Below are 21,298 nucleotides of genomic sequence, written 5' to 3' on the forward strand. Positions count from 1 at the left end.
TCCGTTCCGGATTTTAGGCTGCAATTTACAGCAGCTTTCTCAGGTGTTGAACCCGATCCTTGAAATACGCTCAGCCCTTTGAAGAAACTGCTGCAAATACAGGCTAAATCTGGGTTCAACCTGTCCTTGAAAATGAAGCGTTTATTTTGGGGAAAGTGGGTTCCGGAGTCCAGCCAAACAAATATGCTGGTGTTAAATCCATTGCTGTAAATTTCAGCAAGCTGCCATCTCCTTAAAGCATCATCATCAATATCTGTGGTCACACAGCTAGGAAGCCTACACAGAGTTGTGTGTGTTATGTGCTGTTAAGTTGGAAGTAACTTGCAACTCTTAATTGGCCTTTCCAGGTAAGTGTGATATTAAGGAATTTTAATAGTTCTACACACTTCCAAAGAGTTTGAAATCTCCGGAGTCATAATTTGTCACTGTTCTCTATACACTGAGCATCTAGTTCCAATTTATAGTTGAGGTTTTAGACAAGAGGGGTTTACGCTGTTGTATTTGATTTCTGATCGAACGGCACCCAGGCGTTTTCATGGCTGTGAGAATTCGAACCCGGATCTCCCAAGCCTGTCTTCTAGCCACTTCTTTCTGAGCTCCAACAGTTCTCCATAGAGAAGGGAAAAAGGTATGCATGGACCTACAGAGGCCTCAACAAATCCTGGCTCAGCCATATGGGTGAAGGCGATTACAGCCATTTTTCAAATCTGGTCCTGTGGGTTGCAGCTATTCGGCCGGGACTGCCCCCCCCCCAACAGCCGGCCTCTGCTTCTGGTCCGGGGGCTCATCCTGACAGCCCCTGTAGCCATCTCTCTCTCCCCCCCCTCCAACCAGTGTCCAAAAATGCTGGCAAACTGCATCCACACAAGGACCAGGTCTTTTGTAAAGCTAACGGCTCTTAATGGCCCATTCAAGTGAATTTCTGAAATATCTAGAGCTGGAAGGGGCCGTAGGAATCCAGCTGACATCAAGGAGGCCCAGTGGGGGAATTCAACCCCCAACCTCTGTCGCCAGAGACCCAAACCCACTGACCTATCCAGCCAATGCTGTTACTTCAAAAAAAAAAGGCTTTTAATCTGTAACATTATAGGTCAGCTGGAGACAGGTAAACCTTATCATTTTGTCCAACTCCAGGTCCCATCAGCCAGTGGTGATGTTTGAAAGTTTGCAGCCCATTATTGGTTAGCCTCATAATGGGCCTATCCACCTATGTGAGAAAGCATTGACTCTCACACTAGCTCTCAAATGTTGTACTCTGTAAGGCCTATGGGAATTGTAGTCCAAGGATAGTTGCATCTCCAAGTTCGGGAAGCGGTTAGCGAGGGTGCTGAAATGGACAGCTGGCTGCCACATGGGAGGGACGAGGAAAACATGGAAAGAAATATGAATTTAAAAACCACCGCCAGGTCAGTGGTTTAGGCAAAGCCAGAGGCTGGGCCTTCAAATCCCCTCTTTGCATCCTGACATGGGCTGGACCTCATCTATTCTAGAGCATCCCTTCCAGGTCTACATTTCTAAGATGATGATTATCATCATCCATTTCCCCCATTGCCTTCTTTTGAAACTCAAGGTTCCTGTTTGACCAGGGAATGAGGATACCGAGAGAAAAATGTGGAAAACCCCCATCAGGATGGGGATAAAATCTAGCCCACTAACTAGGTGAAACCAAATTAAGAGAACAAATAAAGAGAAATATATAGCGATTTTATTTTGCAAACTGGCTCGAGGAGGCTTCTGCCACGAATGGTGACATGGGAATATTTAAAGGAAAATTAAAAGATGGGCTGAGGAAGGGCGACGGTCTTTAAGACTCCAGGCTGGGCGTAACTGGTGGAAAACCCTGCAAAAGAGAGAAAGAAACGAAATGTAAGCATGTAGGTTGCATTGCAAAGAGGTGGCATTAAAGGTGAAAAAACTATCTGTCAACCACAGAACCCCCTCCCAAGAGGATCTCCCACTCCCCACGGCAAGAAACTCCTCTTACTAGTCTTCCGATTTGTGCCATTTTGGACTACAACCCCCAGCATTCCGCAAAGCTTAGGTAATTATGGAAACTGTAGTCCAACAAACATAGACAACCTGCTCACCGTTACCACCTTTGGCTCAGCTAAAAGAAAATCGAATTCAGCAACACATGGAATACCACACCTCCCCCCCTTTAAAATTTTTTGATAGCTGGTCTTCAGTATCCACGGATTCATTTATCCACTGCTAGAAATTGTGGAATAAAAACCATCCAGGGTGTAGTTACCAAAGCTAGCCACTAGAGGGCGCCAGAGACAAAGCAATGTATAACATTCGACATTTCCGCGGTTTCCGGTATACGCGGTAGGGGGGGCTTGCAACCGGCTCAACAGATCGCATTGACTCAATGGGTTTACGAACCCTGGCTTTACACGGGGCTTTGTCCCAGTGGTTGAGGATAGAACCAGCGGATGGCAAAGCCACTGGCACCGAAGACAGAACACTGGGTGGGCATCCCTTTGCCTCCGGACATTACAGAGCCGGGCACGGTGAGACCCGGACCTGCCAAGAAAAGGAGGCCCCCGGTTCGAATCCTGCAACATCTTTCCCCCCCCCAAACCAGTCCCGATCTCAGCCACGGGGCTTTGGGAAAATTGAAGACCCCAGCGCCTGGCTGCAGCCAAAAATCTCCACCCCCCAAGACAAAACCCGAATGCAAAGGGTGCATTTAACACGATTGGAAAAAAAACCCAATTAAAAAAATCGTGTTAAATGCACCCTTTGCAATCGGGTTTTGTCTTGGGGGCGTTACAATTCAAGACGCTTTCCCCCAAAAATGCAAGTATCTTCCCACACCCGAATTGCTTTTTAAAATAAATATTTAAGATCCTTACCTAGAAGTGAAAAAAACCACTTTCCAAAAGAAAGAAAGAGGCGCGTCGCGCGCCTATTTATAGTTCATCCAGACGCCTCTTGAGCGCCCCCGCGAGGCAGCTCTAAAAATAACACACACGAAAGGGGCGTGGAGCTCCGAAGACACGCCCGCCTCCCGTTTTGATTGGCCACTTTCCCTTTGGGTCGACTAATCAGATTCCGGCAGGCTCCTGGACGGTGAGAGCGGGGATGGAGGGGCTAGTGGAGAGTCACGTGACACAGGCTTCTAACCCGGAAATGAAATTCTGCGGTTAACAGAACTGGGTGGCTGGGTCGCCACGTGGGTGGCAGCATGGGGGCCCCTACGGGGAAAATCAATCGGCCGCGGACGGTAATTTATTTAACATCGATGATTATCCATTTTCAGAATTGATATGGGGCTTTTAAACCCGGTTTCCGCATCCTAGCCTATGGGATCACAATGCCTATCACTCTGGCATTGGCTGAGGATGATGAGAACTGTGGTAGGAGTCCTCGGATTTTGGTCGAGGCTGAGTGGGCGTGGGTTGTACTTTCTAGAGGCGCCTGTAATACATTGATTTTTTTTTTTACTGTCATCCTCCATGGATTGCTGCCTCTTATTTAAAAGCACATTAAGTCAAAATATTTATTTTTATGGAGTCCAATTTGGGTTTTTTTCCTGTTTGTTTTATTTATAGGGCCGCCTTTCTCCTGATAAGGGGCCCAAGGCGGTTTGCAATAGTAAAAAAAAAAAGATTAATGTTCAATATTCAAGCCACAGGTTTATAAACACCGTGTCCATATTGGCAGAAGTTCAGATCACAGCTAAAATTTAGATGGAAACTGGTGGTATTCTTAATAATAGTAACGAACTTCCAGGTTGGTATGACGAAGGTAACCCCAGCAGCTAAAGTAATCAGCTAATGATCTGTCAGCTAATATCCAGCTGTTGAGAGGTTTTTGTTCAGATAGTGTTGAAGCAGAGTTTTGCTTATAAGAGTTTGATGTTCTGAAGCCAGAGGTTTTGTGGAAAGAAATTGATTTGTTCCAGATGTTCTTCCTCTGACTCCCATCAGCTCTATCCAGTAATGAGAGAAAATGAGATTTCTAGGCTCAGCAGTATTTGAACGGCCACACATTTCTTGTAAACAGCAAAATCAAGGTGTAACACCTCTTTGTGTACGGTGTTACACAGTGAGAGCACAGTTTGCTTTTGAGGATGCATCTGAGAACGTGTTGCCTGTGTGTACATTTCAGGAGCTGCAGAAAAAGCTTTTCAAAAGGCGACGCACCCTGAGTAAGCAGAAGAGGAAGAAGCACCGAATCGTGGGGGCCGTGGTGGACGAGGGGCTGATCACCGTTCACCACCTCAAGAAGCGATCGTGAGTTATGCTTAAGCCTCGTTCCTCTGCCGAATCCGAGATGAGCCATAGAAGAGCGTGTGAAGAAATCAGAATATGCTTATTGGCAAAATTGTTTTCGTGCTTTATATTGAACTGCCGGGGAGCTCAGCGGTTGAGGTGTCTGGCTGCAGAGCCTAAGGTTCGGAGTTCGAGTCCCTGCTATGCCTCCAGGGAGAAGAGCCAGCCTGGGTGGCCTTGGGCAAGCTGCACAGTCCCACAGTGCCCCTAGAGGAAGGATAGGGTAAAGCACTTCTGAGGATTCTCTACGAAAACCCTGAAAAAGGGTCAACATAAGTCAGAATTGACTTGATGACACATGATGATGATGATGATGATGATGATGATGATTATATAGAACTGTTGCATAGCTCAGTGGATTTGCTATCTGGCTGCTGAGCCAGAGGTTGGGAGTTTGAATCCCAACTCAAAGACCCATATGGTCCCTTCCAGCTCTGCTGTTCTAAGATTATGGGCTAGATCAGTGATTTAGGTCTCTATCTCCAGAGCCCGAGGTTGGGAGTTCAGTTCCCCACGGCGCCCAAAAATGTTCAGCCTTCAACCTTGCAGCAAGGAAGGAAAGCATAACAGTTCATGGGGGGGGTGGTACAAGTTCTGGAGCAAGGGAGCGCAAGTTTGGTTTATACAAGAAAGAGGGAGTGCTTTTTTTACAGTAGAGACTGGCTTGTATTTTTGTTCTGTTCTATGAAAGAGCCATGTCTGAATTATCTTCTTGGGCTTTCCTCTCCAGATCCAGTGCTCGAGCCAACATCACCCTCTCCGGAAAGAAGAGGAGGAAACTGTTGAAACAGATCCGCCATGCCACGAAAGAGAAGATGGAGATGCAGGGTAAAGGGGTTTCTTTAATTTAGGAATCTGATGTAGCTTTATGGCACATGACTATTACTAATAATAAAGAAAAGCCCGCTTTATAGAGAAAGTTTGAGAGACACCCTCAAGTCCCTTGGGTAAGAAAGGAAAGTAGCTTTCAGGTATTAATAGAAGCAAGATCATGGGTTTTAAATCTCTCTCTTTGCAGTTGATGCTTCTCCCGGACCGAGTAAAACAGCTCAGAGCAGAAAAGAGAAGAAGAAGAAGAAGAAAGAAACCATAAGCTGTCCAGATGTAGAAATGGTAGAAGCAGGAACTGTACCTGAGCCAGAGAGCTGAGATCTATCTGTCAAACCCTGAAACCTGGCAGTCCGTGACCTGTTTTGCTGCCTGGATTTGGCAAGATTCTGGGGCTGATCGTGGAGGAGCTGAGCACGAAGGTTGCAGAATGAGAAGTATCAGAGGGTTTGGCCCAGTAAACTTAAGACGTGTCTAAATTCCTTTTAAAACACACAGATTAGAGAGGTCTCCAGCACAATCTAGATATCTGTCTGGTTTCCGGTTTCCTTGACAAACAGCTCTGAATTCCTCATATCCGGAAGCCATGCCAGTTCTTTAAAGCTTGAAAGGGCCTCCCAGAGTCAGCCCAGTGAGCTTTCTGCCTGTGCAATGTGGACTTTGTGAATGTTTGATGTGGGGGAGCAGCAGCGGCTCAGCCAGCTTTACTACATAATAAACATGTGCTGAGAACAATTGTGTGGAAGGATCCTTGGGAAGAAAGCCCTCATGATTTATAAGATGTTTAAAACAAAGCAAAGTGCGCTGCTTATGTACTCTATAGTGCCTAAAGCATTGTCTGGGCAGTTTAGAATTTAATTATGAATAATCAATTTAATTGGTTAATTAATAATTTACCAACTGAGATCTCTGTGTTCTGCTTTGCGACCCCCCCCCCCTTGTTGGGGGTCGCAAAGCAGAACACAGAGTAGATGTCGCCATAAACCTTGACTACTGTACTTTGGAAAGTGGGAGAAAGGCTAACTGAGAAAATGTGTAAAGTGATCCTTCCCAAATAACCAAGCAGTTGCTCTTTTATACCTTTAAGTGGAATTTTCCAAAGTACAGACTGAGGATCCAGAACAAAAACTACTGAAAGCTAGAACAGGAAAGACAACTTCATCTATTCAGGAAATATTTTATCCGCCACAACGTCTCTTTTTGACCTAATCCAGCAATGCAACTTCCTGGATTCACTCTCGTGCCAGAATATAGCATCCTTTCTACATTTTGTCTCTTCCTCCTTGCTTTCAGGATTGAAATATATATATATTTAGCCAGGGTGGGAAAGGTGCAATAAATGGGCTGCATAGAGAGCAGGTAATCTACCTGCATAGATTCCTTGCCAGTCAAAAGCTTTATTTCGGCATCTTCAAAGTGCATCGTGGTGCAAACTAACAGTCCCAAGATGCATATTTGCCTCAAGGACTTCTGAATCCCAAATGCTTTCTCTCCTTCCTGGAAGGAGAAGCATTTATCAGTGCAATCTGGCGCTGAGGGTGGATGGGGCTGTGTACCCGTGGGAACACAAGCTACTGAACCGCCCAGAGAGGGCTCGTGGGTGGTCACATGCTTTTGATGTCGTCGCCCCTACATCCAAGCAGAAGGATTTCCAATTTGAAATTGATAGAAATGCTGAGTATTGGGGAAGGTGCCACTCTTTTCTTGAGGTCCTGGAGAGCTGCTGCCAGCCAGAGCAGGCTCTACTGAACCGGACAATAAGGGATGGAGAGCCTTGAGACCCGGTGATTAAACCGCAAGTACTGCAGTCAAGATTCTGCTCACAACCTGAGTTTGATCCCGACCAGCTCAAGTAGTCTGCTCAAGGTTTGTTACTCCCAGCACTCGATATCTTTGCTAATTCTATGAAGCCAAGTCTTGAGCAATAAAATAAGCGGACAGTTTCTTGGAGGAAAGGGCAACAGGTTCATTCAGGTAAAATAAGTGCACACTCGGGGTGCCCAGGAGGGAGGGGAGATCAACAGGGTTAAAGTTTTTATACAGTTCTAAACAATAAAAGTGCAGCAGTTCATTGGTCCTTGAGGAATATATGCATTGGTTACAATTTCTCACATCTCAGCAAAGCACAGTTACCCATGCGCAGAGCAGCTTATCTCTAAGGAACGTTGAGTCTTCCTTACAAAGCACCTCTTTTTTAGGCATTTGTTCCCTTCTTACAGTACAGGTTGACCACGTCTTAGGGACATGGTGGCGCTGTGGGCTAAACCGCAGAAGCCTGTGCTGCAGGGTCAAAAGACCAGCAGTCGTAAGATCGAATCCACGCAATAGAGTGAGCGCCCATCGCTTGTCCCAGCTCCCGCCAACCTAGCAGTTCAAAAGCATGCAAATGCAAGTAGATCAATAGGGATCACCTTGGTGGGAAGGTAATAGTGTTCCGTGTCTAAGTCGCACTGGCCATGTGACCACGGAAGATTGTCTTCGGACAAAAACGCTGGCTCTATGGCTTAGAAATGGGGATGAGCACCGCCCTTTAGAGTCGAACACGACTGGACAAAAATTGTCAAGGGGAACCTTTACCTTTACCTTACAGGTTGACTCAGCCTTCCATCTTTCAAAGATTGGTAAACTATTTAGCTTGTGGAAGGACGGGTGGGCAATGTGATTGTAAACCGCCCAGAGAGTGCTTTAAAGGGCAGTATATAAGCAGCACACTTTGCTTTTGCTTTGAGATTGGATGCGGATGACGTACTTCTCCTGTTACCCTCACCACTAGATAGGCTGTCAAGGGTGAATGTGAAGTGACATTTCACAACAGCTAGAGAGACACAGATTCTTCAGCCCTGAGACAGAAAAATAGGATGGGATGTTGGCAAAATACAAGGGGAGAAAGAAAAAAAAAGAACGAGAAGAAAATCAAGTTATTTCAACACATGTTAAAGACTGACATTTCTTTCAGTGTGATCTTTTATTGATGGAGATCAACTTTATCAGACATAAAGAGTGCAAATACATGTCCTTTATATTTATTCTGTGCTGGTGAGAGTCATATCCGGGTGGAGATACAGTGACAACGGTTCATTAATACAGAAATAGGAGTATCAAGCTGTTAAGTTAGCTGATCTTTGCTAAGGTGATAAGATTTATGCAAGATAGACCCGGCTGTTAAAACTAAGAGCTGTTTTAACAGAGGTCAAAGTCTGTCAACAGAAAGAACCATTTTATAGCCTTAAAATATGACAGGAAACTGGCTTATTAATGCATATCTTATGTAAAGAAGCTTCATTCTTTAGAGAGGCACTGAAACTCATTTATTTACCCAACTTCTGTGGTCTTTCTGGATAGGGCATTTTTTCCCTTTCTCTCAAGAATTATATATTTTATTATGGATGATGTCCATGATCCTGAAGTAAAAAATAATAATAATGGTATTTGATGTTGCAGTTTTTAATTTCGGGTAAAATTACTTTTTGCTATGAAGTAGAAATACCAAGAAAGACTCATAGAGGAGAATAGCTTCAAATTCCCCAGATAGTCCACCCCTTTCTCATTACCTGGCCCTTAAGTTCTCAATTACTCACTCTTGAGACATTTGCAGGAGAAAGAATAAAAAATGTTCCATGATTTACAGTCATGAACAGATCAACAGCAAACGGACAAACAGGCTGACTTCCAACACTAGAGTGCTGGATACAGTACAGTATGTCTTTTTTAAATTTCCCACATCCATGTATGTGGGGAGAAGCCCTCCTGAACTGCATGATGGACTAGGACCCAGGAAATCTGGTTTAAAATCCTTTCTCGGCCATGGGAACCCAGTGGGCAACGAGGAGCTGGTAAAACCACTCCTGAAAGACTTTAATTTATCTGGAAAACTCTATTAGGGCTATTAGAAATCAAGTCCCACCTTAGGAGCCCTATCGTGTAGGAACGTTGGCGACGGAGTTCTCCGCATCCGCACGGGCCCTATTTCCGGGAACCCCTCTCGTGCGCTGCTTTTCATCTTCCCCCATTCATTCTCCCGCGTGCGCAGGCGCGGAAGAAGTTGTTGGGGGGAAGCAATTTTTTTTTAAAAAAAGGAGGATTTGTGCTTCTCCAATTTTTCTCCCCTCCCTTCCCACGGCCGGCATGTCCGCTCTGTGTGATCCTCCGGGGGTGGGAGGGCCTACAGGGTCCACCCCCAGCCCCAAGCCAGCAGCTGGCCCTCCATCGCTCAGGTACTGGACCTCTCTCCTCTTTTAGGGGGGTTGGGAGGGCTCTCCCCACCACCCCCTGGGTTAGAAACCGCCACCTTTTACTGGATCTTGGCAGGCTCTGGGGCTGGTAAACCGGGACTGGGGCCCTTCCCAGCGCTATCCGGACTCTTCCCTCCCTAGGATGAAAAAGTTTGCAAAAGTATCTGCTCTGGTGAGGATTCCTGGCTGAAACCTGTTGCCTTAGCAGAGTAAAGGGGTCAACCTGTTGAATCTGTGGGGATTTAGTGAGTCACTGCCTCCTGAGACCCAGTTGATTGAATAACTCTAGTATACTTACTGATCTTTGCCTTAATGTTGCCTGTCCATTGATGAAAGATGCCTCCTTATTCATTGCCCCTGGTTTTAAATATTATCTTTTGATGAAGTTAGCCCCTGTTGTTTTCCACTTTAAATATTGTATTTCGTTGTTTTAAGCTGCCTTAGGTCCTTTTCAAGGAGAAAAGCGAGGGAAAATGTTTTAGATAGATAGATAGATAGATAGATAGATAGATAGATAGATAGATAGATAGATAGATAGATAGATAGATAGATAGATAGATAGATAGATAGATAGATAGATATTTACCCGTGAGAAGCCATGGTGTGGTGTACTGGATAGGGTGTGGGGAGTTAGGACTGGGAGGCAGCAGTGTTAAGTCGCTTCTTGAGTGTCTCACATACATAGAAGGCTCTTTATTACGTGTGCCTTAAGTCAGAAGTGGCATGAAGCAGACTTACTTCTCCAAAGAGTTTACAATCTAATGTGTGAGGTGGAAAAGGGAAGGGAGGCAGAAATGTGGAAATTGAGGCTGTCCTACTTTCGGCATCTCACGAAAAGGCAGGATTCCCTGAAAAAAGATCATAAGGCTGGGAAAGGTGGAAGGGAGCAGGAAAAGAGGAAGACCAAATACGAGATGGACTCACTCTCTCGAGGAAACCACCCCCTTGAGTTTACCAGGGCTGTTGAGGACTGGATATTTTTGAGAGCACTCATTCACAGGATTGCCATAAGTCGGAGGCAACGTGGCAACACATAACAACAACCGACAGGGAAAGCCATCAACAGCCCTAACACTGTGGGGAGAGAGGCAGCTGCCTCAGGTGGCAGATTTGGGGTATGAAGCTCGGCCACTGCCAATGATGTACTTCACCACTATTGAATGTCTATTGCTAGGCAGGGAGAGAGGGGCTTGTGGCATATTCTGATGTATAAGCCAAGTAACTGGGCTGAGTTTAGATAATGTGTATCTAAAACTGGAAAGGAGCAGGGCACCATTTCCTGTTTTGCCTCATGCAGCAAAATACGCTGTATTTTCATTTACTTGCACTTGCCACAGCTTATGGTATTGTTGCTACTGTTAATGTACATAGCGTTTTATGCAGAAACTGTGAATGCTGCTGTTGGGCTTGTGAATCTGTTCTAGTACCAACAGCTGGCTCTTTCTGGAACCTAATCTGGTACTAATCAGAACTAAAGGAAACTAAATGCTGTCTATTAGAACACATCATAATTTGGTTCCCTGTTATAATGTTTGGTGCATTTGATTACCCCCAGCTTGCAGCTGGAGTGCTAGGCCAGTCACATGTTCTTTCAGCATGGCCTACCCTTCAAGGTTGTCATGATTAAAAAGAGCATCACATATGCCACCATGAGCTTACGGAAGGATAGGCAGGATATAAATGGAACAAAACAACCCCAATGCCTTTGAATCTAGTAACAGAGGGGTTGCTTCATGGAGAAGCTTATTTCTGACAGGGTAAACAAAGGAAAATCGCTATGAGGTGATTTTTTTTTCTCAGCATTTCATTTTACTTCCCACCAGAACTTCCCCTGCTTTGGGGTTGACATCATCTTTTTCTCTCTCTCTCTTTTTCTTGCAGTGCCCAAGAACTTGCTCAGGAGATCAAGGCCTTCCTGAGTGGAGTGGACCCTGTACACGGCAACAAGCTCACCATTAAAGAGCATGCCAGATGCGCAATTTTACTGCTGCGCAACCTGCCCCCTGCCCGCGGCGCTGTCCTGGATCACCTCCGCGGCGTCTTTGACGAGTACGTGTGCACCTACTTGATGGATCTTGAGAGCAGCGAGAACGGCATGGGCTCCATCCGCTCCCAGGGCCCCAACCTGGACGATGTGGTGCAGGAAATCCAGGCCGTGCTCTCCGACTTTGTCCGCATGGATCCCAAGGCCTGGGCGGCCTTGGTGTCCACTTGGTCCATCGATCTGATGGGGCAGCTGAGTAGCAAATATGCCGGGCGCCACGGGGTCCCCCACGCCAGCAGCCTCAATGAACTCCTGCAGCTATGGATGTCCTGCAAGGCCACACGGACACTGATGGAGATCTACACCCAGTGCCTCTCCTCCATGATCAACAGCTGCCCGGATGCCTGCGTGGATGCCCTCCTTGACACGTCCGTCCAGCACTCCCCTCATTTTGACTGGGTGGTGGCCCACATCGGCTCCTCCTTCCCCAACACCATCATCAACCGGGTGCTTTCCTGCGGGCTGAAGGATTTCTGCATGCACGGCTCAGCCTCCGCTGATCTCCTCCTTTTCCCGAGCGCCACAGCAGCTGACAAGAGGGTGCCCAAAATTGCCTCGGTTGTGGGCATTTTGGGTCACCTGGCCTCTCGCCACTCGGAGAGCATCAAGCAGGAGTTGTTGCGCATGTTCCACGGGAGTCTGGGCCCTGCCTGGGACCAGCAGCAGAAAGCGACAGTGCCTTTCTTACTCCAGCTGGCGGTCATGTCCCCCACTCTGCTGGGCACCATCTCGGCCGAACTGGTGGATTCCTTAAAACCCAGCGTCCTCAACCAACTGCACCAGCACTTTGCTTCCCTGCCTCGGGAGGACCTGGAAAACATGGTCAGCATCGTGGTGCATCTCATCTGCCAGACGTCCGGAGGCGCTTACCGGACTCTCCAGTTCCTCATCAACACGGCCATGCCGGCCTCTGTCATCACCACCCCGGGCCTGGCCGTCCACGACAGCGTGCGGGAAGCCTGCGATCGCATCATTCAGCTTCTCCTCCTCAACTTACAGAAACTGGTGTACAATCGGGGCTCGGCCAGCTTGGCGGAGGCCCCGCCCCGAGTGGTCCCATTTCTGGACGAGCTGAAAGGCCACGTGCGCGAGCTGTGCGTGGAGGCGCTGCAGTTGGAGAGGAAGCGGTTCTTGTGGCAGCACCAGCTGCTGGTCCTGCTGTCCGTTTACTGCACCCCCAGCTGCGCCGGCGAGGCCCTGTTCTACCTGCTGACGCTGGCTAGGAGCCAAGAGGAGCTCAGTTTAGCCACCCAGCTCTACGCCGTGCTCAGCTCTTGCATGAGCGGCCTGCTGCCGGCGACGATGAAGAAGTGCATCTGTCAGATCCATGCTGGGGCTCTTTCTGAGCCGCACATGGCCCAGCTGTTCCAGAACCTGGCCTTGATCATGCAGTGGGAGGGCGAAGGCCCGGCCTCGATGGGCCAGCAGCTCGGCCAAGCGGTCTCCTCCCACGTGTACGACTTTGGCCAGCTTCTGCTGCACCACAATCCCGAGGTGGCCCAAGCAGCCTCTCTGCTGCTCTCGGTCTGCCCCATGCCAAAGGCCATCCGGCCGGCTCATCTCCTCTTCCTCATCCGTTCTGCGGTCCACCATTTCTTCCTGGTGCTGCGTTGCCAGTATCCCACGGGGATCAGCTACGGGAGCCGCCTCCTGGGCTGCCTCAGCAGGGCGTCCCCCATGGCCAGCAAAGCGATCCTACAATACCTGGTGGAAGGCGCCCTGCACCCGGGCAACACCGAGCTCTTTGGTGGAACGGCCCAGCCACCCTCTGTCAGGAACGATGCCAGGCTGGAAGGCGCCAGCGTCTCCCTGCTGGACATCAACAGGCGTTTTACGGCCGCAGTGAATTTCTCCGGCAGTGTGTGGTCTGTCTTCCACGCCGGGGTGATTGGCAAGGGTCTGAAGCCCCCCCACGCCCCCCACCGCCACGAACCGGAGGAGATCTCCCAGAATGTCCAGACTTTCCTGAGCTTGCTCCTGCAGTGCTGTGGGGCCGGGCGCTGCGGCCCGGAGCCCTCCCGGCGCGGTGCCGTCGGCCCCGAGGCCGCCAAGACGGTGGCCGTCGTCCTGGTGGATACCGTCTGCCCGGACGTCACCAACAGCGAGCTGGCTTGGCCCCCGGAGGAGCACACTCGCAACACGGTGGAGCGGGACCTCCAGATCGAGCGCTCCTTCCGGGACAACCCTCTGCTCTTCCAGCTGCTGAGCCTGGTGGCCTCGGGGCGGCCGGCGTTGTGTTACTGCTCAGTGCTCCTCCGCGGCCTCATGGCCACCCTCATGGCCCACTGGGAGGCTTCGCGGGAGAACGACACCACCAGCTCGCCCTGGCACTTGCAGGCGTCCTGCGCCCTCGTGGCCTGCATGGGGGAAGGGCACCTGCTCCCACCTCTCCTCAGCAACATGCACGAGATCTTCGACCAGCTGGCCCCCTTCGAGGTGCATCTCTTGCTGCTGAGCGTCTGGGACTACATGCGCGACAACAGCCCCTTGCCGCAGAAGTTCTCGTTCGACGCCGACACGGGCCTCTTCTTCCGAGACTTTTCCAGAGACGTTGACGTTGGCAAATACCTTTATGTCTTACACAGCGTCCTGCATAAGAACATTGATCGCCTGGGGCTGCTTTCTGGGCGATTCCACACCTAACCTCCTGTTTCTCATCCCATTCAACCAGTGCCAGGCCTTCTTGGACCCTCTTAGAGGCATGATGATTCTTCTTTTGGAAAAAAACCCCTCAATTTAAAAAGAAGAAAATAAAAAGATGTAGACTGATAGAGAGCCATGGAGTGGTATGTGTGGTTGCGTAGCAGCAGCAGGAGAAGTCCCTAAGAAAGGGGGAGGTTGCAGGTGATATCTCTGCTTTTTTTCTTAAGAAAAACTAAAAATAAGTCCAGCGGATGTCTGTAGTTCAACTCGTGGAAGACCGCAAGCGGAAAGTCTTGCAAACTCAGGAGTGAAATGTAGGCAGATGGGTTTGTGGCCTGGTTTTGTGGAGAAATCCCAACCTGTTGAAAGTAGGGGATGAGTTTGTATGGAAATGTGTCAAATCCTTTCGTTAATGCCAGACGTGAACATAATTAAATAAAATATCGTCCATGCCATTGTGCATCATATGAGGAGGGATCCCTGTTAGCTGATACAGTTGCATCAGGCAGCACTATGTAAGGATTGGTTTGTAGATCAAATGTTGAACATGAGCCAACTGTGTTATGTGGCTGCAAAATAGGCAAGTGCCATTTTAGGCTGCGTTAACAAAAATATAGTCTCCAGATCATGAGAGGTACTGCTGAGAATCAGCCAGGGGCTCCAAAGGCTGTCTTGGAACACGTTCCTTGATGCTAGCTCGAGAGAAAATAATTTTATTTCTTCATATGTTTTTAGAAACTGGCTGAAATCATTGATAGCAACAAGTCGAATATTAAAACAAACCAAAATGGCTGAAGAAATTTTTTAAAAGGCTTAGTGATTCATCTCTACAAGAGAGGAAGTAAACAAGCACTCCTAGGAATCCATTATCTTAGGGTATAGAGTGAAACCTCTGATAGTGGTTGTAAAGGGTAGGGACACCTTTCCACAATTGGGAATCTTATGAAAAGGCAGTTTAATACCAAAGCAGAGACAAGAAGTGATGACCTCTACGTAAGTGTACAACATAAACTTTAGCATGTTTCAATTAATATTTTTCTGCGAGGCAGAGTGTCGTGTCATCCCTAAATACTTTTTATGGGAGTGCTGTTATAGTTTTTAGGTCTCATTTTCTCCGTATTTGTATATAATTAGACTTCGCATGAAATTCTCAAATTCTCTGATTCTATCTCTGGCCCTAATATGGTAAATAGGAAAGCCAATTAGATTTGCATACACCTGGGAGGCAGGAAAGTTTTAATTTATTTATTTATTTATTTATTTATTTATTTATTTATTTATTTATTTAATTTATACCCCGCCTATCTGGCCCACCGGACCACTCTAGGCGGCTTCCAAATATAAAATCAAATAATAAAACATAGACAAATACATAATAATCAAACAAGAACAGCAGTAAAGATAAAAAGGAAAAGTAAGAAAAAATCAAGAGTTGGCTGGAGGGAAGGCCTGAATAAACAGCCATGTTTTTAATTGGGTTATGCAGATACTCAGGCGAAATGGACACAATCAACATTAATGAGGAAGTACAAAATCATTAAGGTGCTCTTAAGAGTGAGAGTGGGTAGTGGGGTGAGGTGGGTTTGGGGATCGAAGTAAAGATATTAAGGTTTCAATGAGTAGATTATAGTTCAGGATGGCCATAGCTGGAGTGCTAGAGGCCATCAGTTCTGATTTTTTTAATATAAAATTTCAGGTAAGCAGGACCAGTCATGGGCCACTTGTCCAGAAATAGGAGACCATCTGATCCGGGAAGAAGATTGGCCAGGTGGTGAAGAGATAAGAATAAAGAGAAAGAGAAAGATAACATAATAGGAAGGTGGTCACTATCTGTATGATTACCAATCAAAAAGACAGAGAGAAAGGAGAGAAGAGGTGGAGAAACTAGGATATAGTCAATAATGCTTGAACCCCTTATAGAAACTTGGGTAAATTCTCCTGGAATGTCTTGTTTGGCAAAACCATTGAGGATGGTTAAATTATAATGTAGATGTATGTCAATCAAAGGGAGAGCATAGTTATTGAAAAAGAGGTCTTAGAAGATTTTATAGAAAGAAACCAGGGAAGACTTTGCTCATCAAAACTCCAGTTTAGGTGGAGGGTAAAGCATGATTGCTTGGCCCTATTCTAGCATTGGAGTCGCCTGCAATTAAAAGATGGGCAGAAGGATAGGCAATAGAATAGTTCAAGAGAAGTTCTGCTAGAACAACCCAGAGGGACGATGATAAAACGGTAGGAGGGGGAATGTAAATGTTAAATAGTAAAATCTTTAGATCCTTAAGAGGAAGTAAAAAAAATTGAAAGTATGAAGAATGGGTCTCAGGCAAAAGAACAAAGAAAGGAAGGGAAGAATTAAAAACACAAGAAAGGCCTTCACGGGGCGGCCCTTTGACTTAGTTTTATAGGCAGGTAAATGGTAGGTGGTAAACCCTGAGATATAAGGTGGAGATAAGGACCAAGTTTCTTGAAGGAGTATAATGTCATGTGTAGACAAAAATTGAATAAAGTCACTATCAGACACTTTAAGGGTTGGATCATACTTCTGCACTATTAAAGAGCAGGCCGGGTAGGTGGGGCTCGTCAGCCTTGGAAGGCAGCCCATCTAGGAGAAGGAAAACTCCAATTTCAAACCTCCACTGCCTTGTGGCTCTATCCACTGATGGAAAAGGCTTCAGGAGTTAACCTCGAGGCAAAATCTGGAGCTGGAGGCCCGAAGGCAGTTCATGTCGTTCTGCCAACTCCTGTGACGTTGCTGGAACCACTTGTATTGGCTCTTGCCTTTCCATTGGACCATTTCAGCAGCGTGGAGAGGGGGGATCTGCTGCTTGGGTAACAACCTATCCTCCATATTTCTTTACCCAGGCTTCATGCTCTGGAGAGGACACTTCTCGATTCAGAGTATGTTACCATAGTCTCTTGAGACTGAAGGATGCCTATGGATGTGTTGGTGAAGCCACAGAAGGAGGGCCATGTTTAATACTAAAAATAATAAAATGTTAAAATTGGGAGGCCTCGTGTGGTCATAGTGTGTGTGGGGGGAATCTCCTTTTGTCTTAGGCAGGAAAAGGAGGGGATATTTTTAATTTCCCAATAAAGGCTCATAGTCTCTGCTTTCATCTCAAAAGAACCCAAGCGTCCGAGAGTAGTCCCTCCCCCCGAACCGGAAATTGGAGCCATGAAGCTTCCGGTCCGCCTCAGCCCCGCCCCCTTCTCTTCCCCCCCTCCCTCCGCGCGAGCGTTGGCTCCCAAGGAATCACGGGAGTAGGAGGGTCCGGCGCTCTCGGAGTCTCCAGGAGAGGCGGGCTCATTCCGAGGCAGCCAACGGGGTGCTCGGCCCGGAGGAGGCGCCGAGCCAATAGCAGCGGCGCGGGGGCGGGGCCGAGGAAGAACCAAGATGGCGGCCGCGGCGGCAACAGGGAGGTGAGAGCGAGGCTCCCCGCGGGAGGGAGGGAGCGACTGTGAGGAGGGTTTGGGGGGCATTTTATCCCTGAAATGGCTCCCCTTCCTCACCAAAGACCCTTTATTTCTTCTTAATTGGCCTTTAATTGGTGGGAAGCCGCCCCTCTCTTAGTCTCCCCCCACCCTTGCCTCAGTTTCCCCCAACACCTCCATTAACCCCTTGTGGTCTGGCTCCCCCTTGCCCCCCTGGGGTGCCCCCCCATGCAGGATCAGACCCCTCACCCCCAGTCAGCTCGTCTCCCTTGCCTCTTCTTCCCACCCACCCCCAGGATTGTAGATTCCTCTTTTTTAGCCCCTTCCCAGACCTCGCAAGAGCATAAACAGAGTGCCTCGTGTGTGTTATGTATGTGTGGGGCAATCACACTCCGAAGTTGTCTCCTTCCCCATCTTCCTGTTGCCCACCATGGGCACAGCCGAGCTCTCCGCTTTCCTCGCTCTTTTTAGTTTCCTGCAGCTCAAAGATACACTGCTCCTGAACACTGGAGGTTCTACATTGGCACATCAGGGCTGATAGTTGTTCCTGTGGCCCAGCCTCTCCTTTCTGAGTTTGTCCTCGTCACTTCATGGGTCTAGAGACCGACAACCTGTTTGCAGTGGTTGGCCGTCAGAGGCTCCCAAGGAAACTCTTGAAGGCATTCATTCTCCCGGTGTTTGAACCTGTTGCTGGAGGAAGAGAGAAACTGCTGTTCAACATGGAGGTTTCCTTTTCCTCCATTTCCCTGCACTCTTCCATTAATTGCATACCCCAGAGTGTGCTGTGTAGCTGGCACAATCTCTTTCTTACATCTTGGTGAATTCTCTCATTGGTCCATTTGCTACTTTCTTCTCGTTGCTTCCTTTTCCTCATTACTTTCCAATGTTCCTCTTCTTCTTTTCCTCCCCAACTTCCATGAGCTTTGTTTTTACACTTGGAGGGCTTGGTTCTCATGATGTCCACCTTCACAATTAGATCATCATGATGAGGCCCATGGTCAACATTTTCATTTTTCGGCGGGGGTTCAAGAGATTTCCCCCCAAACAGATCTATGAAGTAGATCTGCAGCTGAACGGTGATTTGGAACACAAGTGGCCAATTTCCCCGTATTTTTTGCACAATGGTTATTCATTAAGAAGTTCAGTGCTGATGTTTTTAGAATTTTTAAAAATTGTTTGGTGCTCAGGGAGGTTCACATGAATGTCTTTCTCTGCCTTCATGAGAGCTAGAAACTTGCTTTGCATGGAAAAAAGACTGCAGTTTGTAGACTCCTGTGCGTGCTAGTTGCTGTAGATCTTACACTTTGAATATGTGTAGATAGATGCCTGTTGACCTTCCAGATCATCAGATAAAAAAACCCTTATACGATCTTTCCCAATTTATAGTTTTTAGTACTAAATGTTGGCATGGTGGCGGTTGCTTTCCCTATGTAATTAATTTATTTTGTTGTTTTATGTTGCATTTGTTCCAGGGGTGGGAAGCCTGTGACCTCATCAGATGTTCTGGAACTACTTACCCCATCAGCCCCATTACCCCATGGCCAGAGCTCCTCAAGCATGGGGGTTGTAGTCCAGTAGCATCTGGTGGCCAGAGATTCTCTGTCACTCTGGTATCACAGAACACGTGTCTGTGTTTGTATGTTGCCGTACAGAACAATTTGAGAGGGAATAAGGGAGGGAAAGGCTCCCACCTCGAGGAGTGTATTTTGAGAAGGGAGGCAAAAAAAAGAGGAAGATTTTCACATTTGGCATTGACCACTTATAAAGCCTTTTTCTAATGATTTCAAAACCTGGTGTTCTGTAGGCTGGGAGGTCCTGGGCACTCTGCTCCCGCCCCTGAGGCTTCTGCTTTGCTTCTTAGAGATGACTCGGTCGTAGCACACACACAAACACACACACACGCACACACACAAGCACACAAGCACACACGGAGAAGCTACAACTGACCTTTGCACCAGGGGACTTAGGATAAGTCCGCCCTTTGCATCCGCTGTGTGCTCATACTTCTCATTCCTGCTCTAGGCTGATAAAAGCCACGATTTGTCGCTGAACTCCTACAAACACGTGGCTAAGCCTGATCTTGATGTTCTTTGATCGTTCAAGTCCCTTCCCCCGGAGAAAATGTGGAAAGATCTAAAGTTGGAACTAGACTGTGGATGTTATTGGTTAAAAAAACAAACAGATCAGAGTATCCCGCTCTACACAAACCCTCCAAGCTGCTTCCTGTTAGAAGCTCTTAAAGGCCTGGTACAGACAGGGCTTTGGTGTCTGTTTTGTCTTTAAATTACTTGGAAACCTTTGCTGATCTGTTGCCTGTAACTAGAGCGGGGCCATAATCCGCCACCAGGATGTTTTGCTATGCATGCAGAAGGGTGTTGGGTTAAGCAATGGATCCATAGCAATGCTGTGTAGCCAATGCTGAGTTAAGCGCATCAGTGAAATAAAACTCTGACTGCTTGGTAGCTTTGTACTACAATCCTTTTATTGCAATGTTTATTAGCAGCTTCTTTGTTCTATGATTCCTCCATAGCTAATTACAACCCTTTATAAACCAGGTCTTGACTCAGACCATGAGGACTGGGATCTTAGTTTATTTTTAAGGGGGGGGGAACTGTACTTCAGTGGCAGAGTACAGGCTTTTGCATGAGTAGGGTTCGGGGTTCAGCCTCCACTATCTTTAAATACAGCTAGGAAAGAGTTTGAAATCAAGGAGAACGTCTGTAAGGCAGCCCCCCAGATGTTGATGAAATACTACTACCATCATGCTAAGGCTGATGACAAATGCAGGTCATCTACATCTTGCCTATCTAACTCGGGGCCAGATAGATTAACGACGATCATAAGATCTGGAAAACCACAAGCTCTCTGGAGAAAATCCTTCTCTCCTATAACTCGTGAGGAGGAAAGATGCAGTGGAAGGAACCCTCTCTTAATTCAAAACATGCAGGGAAAACTTGTATATATATATATTCCTACCCATTATATATATATTTGCGGTAAATGGGCAGGAAGATCTATTATTTAGATAAAATCACAATATCAGATAGTACTGAAGGACATTGGACAAGACAGGGAGGGGTAACGCGTGCCCATGGACTCCATACTGCAGCCGCTGGGACCCAGAAACGTTTACACCTCTAGAACCTCCTTCGCCAAAAAGGTTTAAAACGTTTTTGTAAAATAACTTTGAAAGAACAGTCGTGGGCTTTAGAAAGTCCCCTTGTGTTTCCTAAGGGGAGGCATAGTGGCAACTTTGCCATGTTTCGAGAGCCCCTTCAAACCACCACCCTTCAAAAATTGTGATCATTTTAAAACATTGGTCTTTAGATTGTATAAAGGTGCTTTATAAGGGGGGAAAATGCTGGCAAGGAAGGGTGTCGTGGAGAGAAACAGAAAGGGGGCAGAGGTTGTGGAGACTGGTGAATTTGGATCCCAACACTTACAGTACAACCCCACATTCTTTTATTTGGTTACTGACGTTTGTTTGTTCTTTAAATCGACTTATTTGGTTTTATCCTACCTCCCTTCCTCCTTAAAAAGAACCTCAAGCTGCTCTGAGAAGCCCACCTTGGCCCATGTGGTTCTCCTAATTTTTATCCTTATGTCAGCCTCGTGAATCGGGATTGGACCCTAAGTCAGTCCCCCGGATCCTGTTTCGAGGCGCTGCCCTTTTGAAAAGCTTGTGCCATAGAACACCCCAAACTGAGCGCAGGTTTGGTTATTTCTAAGTCAACATGTAGGCGGCTTTGATTGCCATTCCTTCAGCCCCTGGTGATTGCCAGTGGTAGAATCAATGAATTCAGACTTTTGGTTTCAGTTTGTTGTAAGCCAAGCAGAGC

At 47.2% G+C, this 21,298-nt stretch overlaps 3 protein-coding genes and 1 non-coding gene across 5 annotated transcripts in view; 3 read left to right on the top strand and 1 right to left on the bottom strand.

The window, feature by feature from the left end:
* Nucleotides 1-2,402: 2,402 nt before the first annotated feature.
* On the bottom strand, nucleotides 2,403-2,543 carry LOC140702881 (small nucleolar RNA SNORA57). Its single transcript, XR_012082156.2, has one exon. It is a non-coding gene; the product is annotated as a small nucleolar RNA SNORA57 (small nucleolar RNA).
* A 536-nt stretch (nucleotides 2,544-3,079) lies between these two features.
* On the top strand, nucleotides 3,080-5,843 carry C15H11orf98 (chromosome 15 C11orf98 homolog). The gene is made up of 4 exons (XM_020797392.3): nucleotides 3,080-3,229; nucleotides 4,117-4,241; nucleotides 5,011-5,108; nucleotides 5,299-5,843. The coding sequence occupies exons 1-4, from the start codon at nucleotides 3,191-3,193 to the stop codon at nucleotides 5,427-5,429; spliced, it is 393 nt and encodes a 130-aa protein (XP_020653051.3). The 5' UTR covers nucleotides 3,080-3,190; the 3' UTR covers nucleotides 5,430-5,843.
* Nucleotides 5,844-9,107: 3,264 nt separating this feature from the next.
* Nucleotides 9,108-14,166, top strand: INTS5 (integrator complex subunit 5). The gene is made up of 2 exons (XM_020797461.3): nucleotides 9,108-9,322; nucleotides 11,222-14,166. Exons 1-2 carry the CDS (start codon nucleotides 9,234-9,236, stop codon nucleotides 14,025-14,027), a joined length of 2,895 nt encoding a protein of 964 aa, XP_020653120.3. The 5' UTR covers nucleotides 9,108-9,233; the 3' UTR covers nucleotides 14,028-14,166.
* A 3,174-nt stretch (nucleotides 14,167-17,340) lies between these two features.
* The window catches only part of GANAB (glucosidase II alpha subunit), a 37,679-nt gene continuing 33,721 nt past the window's right edge, over nucleotides 17,341-21,298 (top strand). For both annotated transcript variants that reach the window (XM_072984229.2, XM_072984230.2), the window contains exon 1: nucleotides 17,341-17,447. In XM_072984229.2, coding sequence (XP_072840330.2) covers nucleotides 17,422-17,447 — 26 coding nt within the window. In that variant the 5' untranslated portion in view covers nucleotides 17,341-17,421. The remainder of the gene's footprint in view (nucleotides 17,448-21,298) is intronic.

Source organism: Pogona vitticeps, chromosome 15 (genome assembly GCF_051106095.1).
Source record: "Pogona vitticeps strain Pit_001003342236 chromosome 15, PviZW2.1, whole genome shotgun sequence".
NCBI classification, from domain to species: Eukaryota; Metazoa; Chordata; class Lepidosauria; order Squamata; family Agamidae; genus Pogona; species Pogona vitticeps.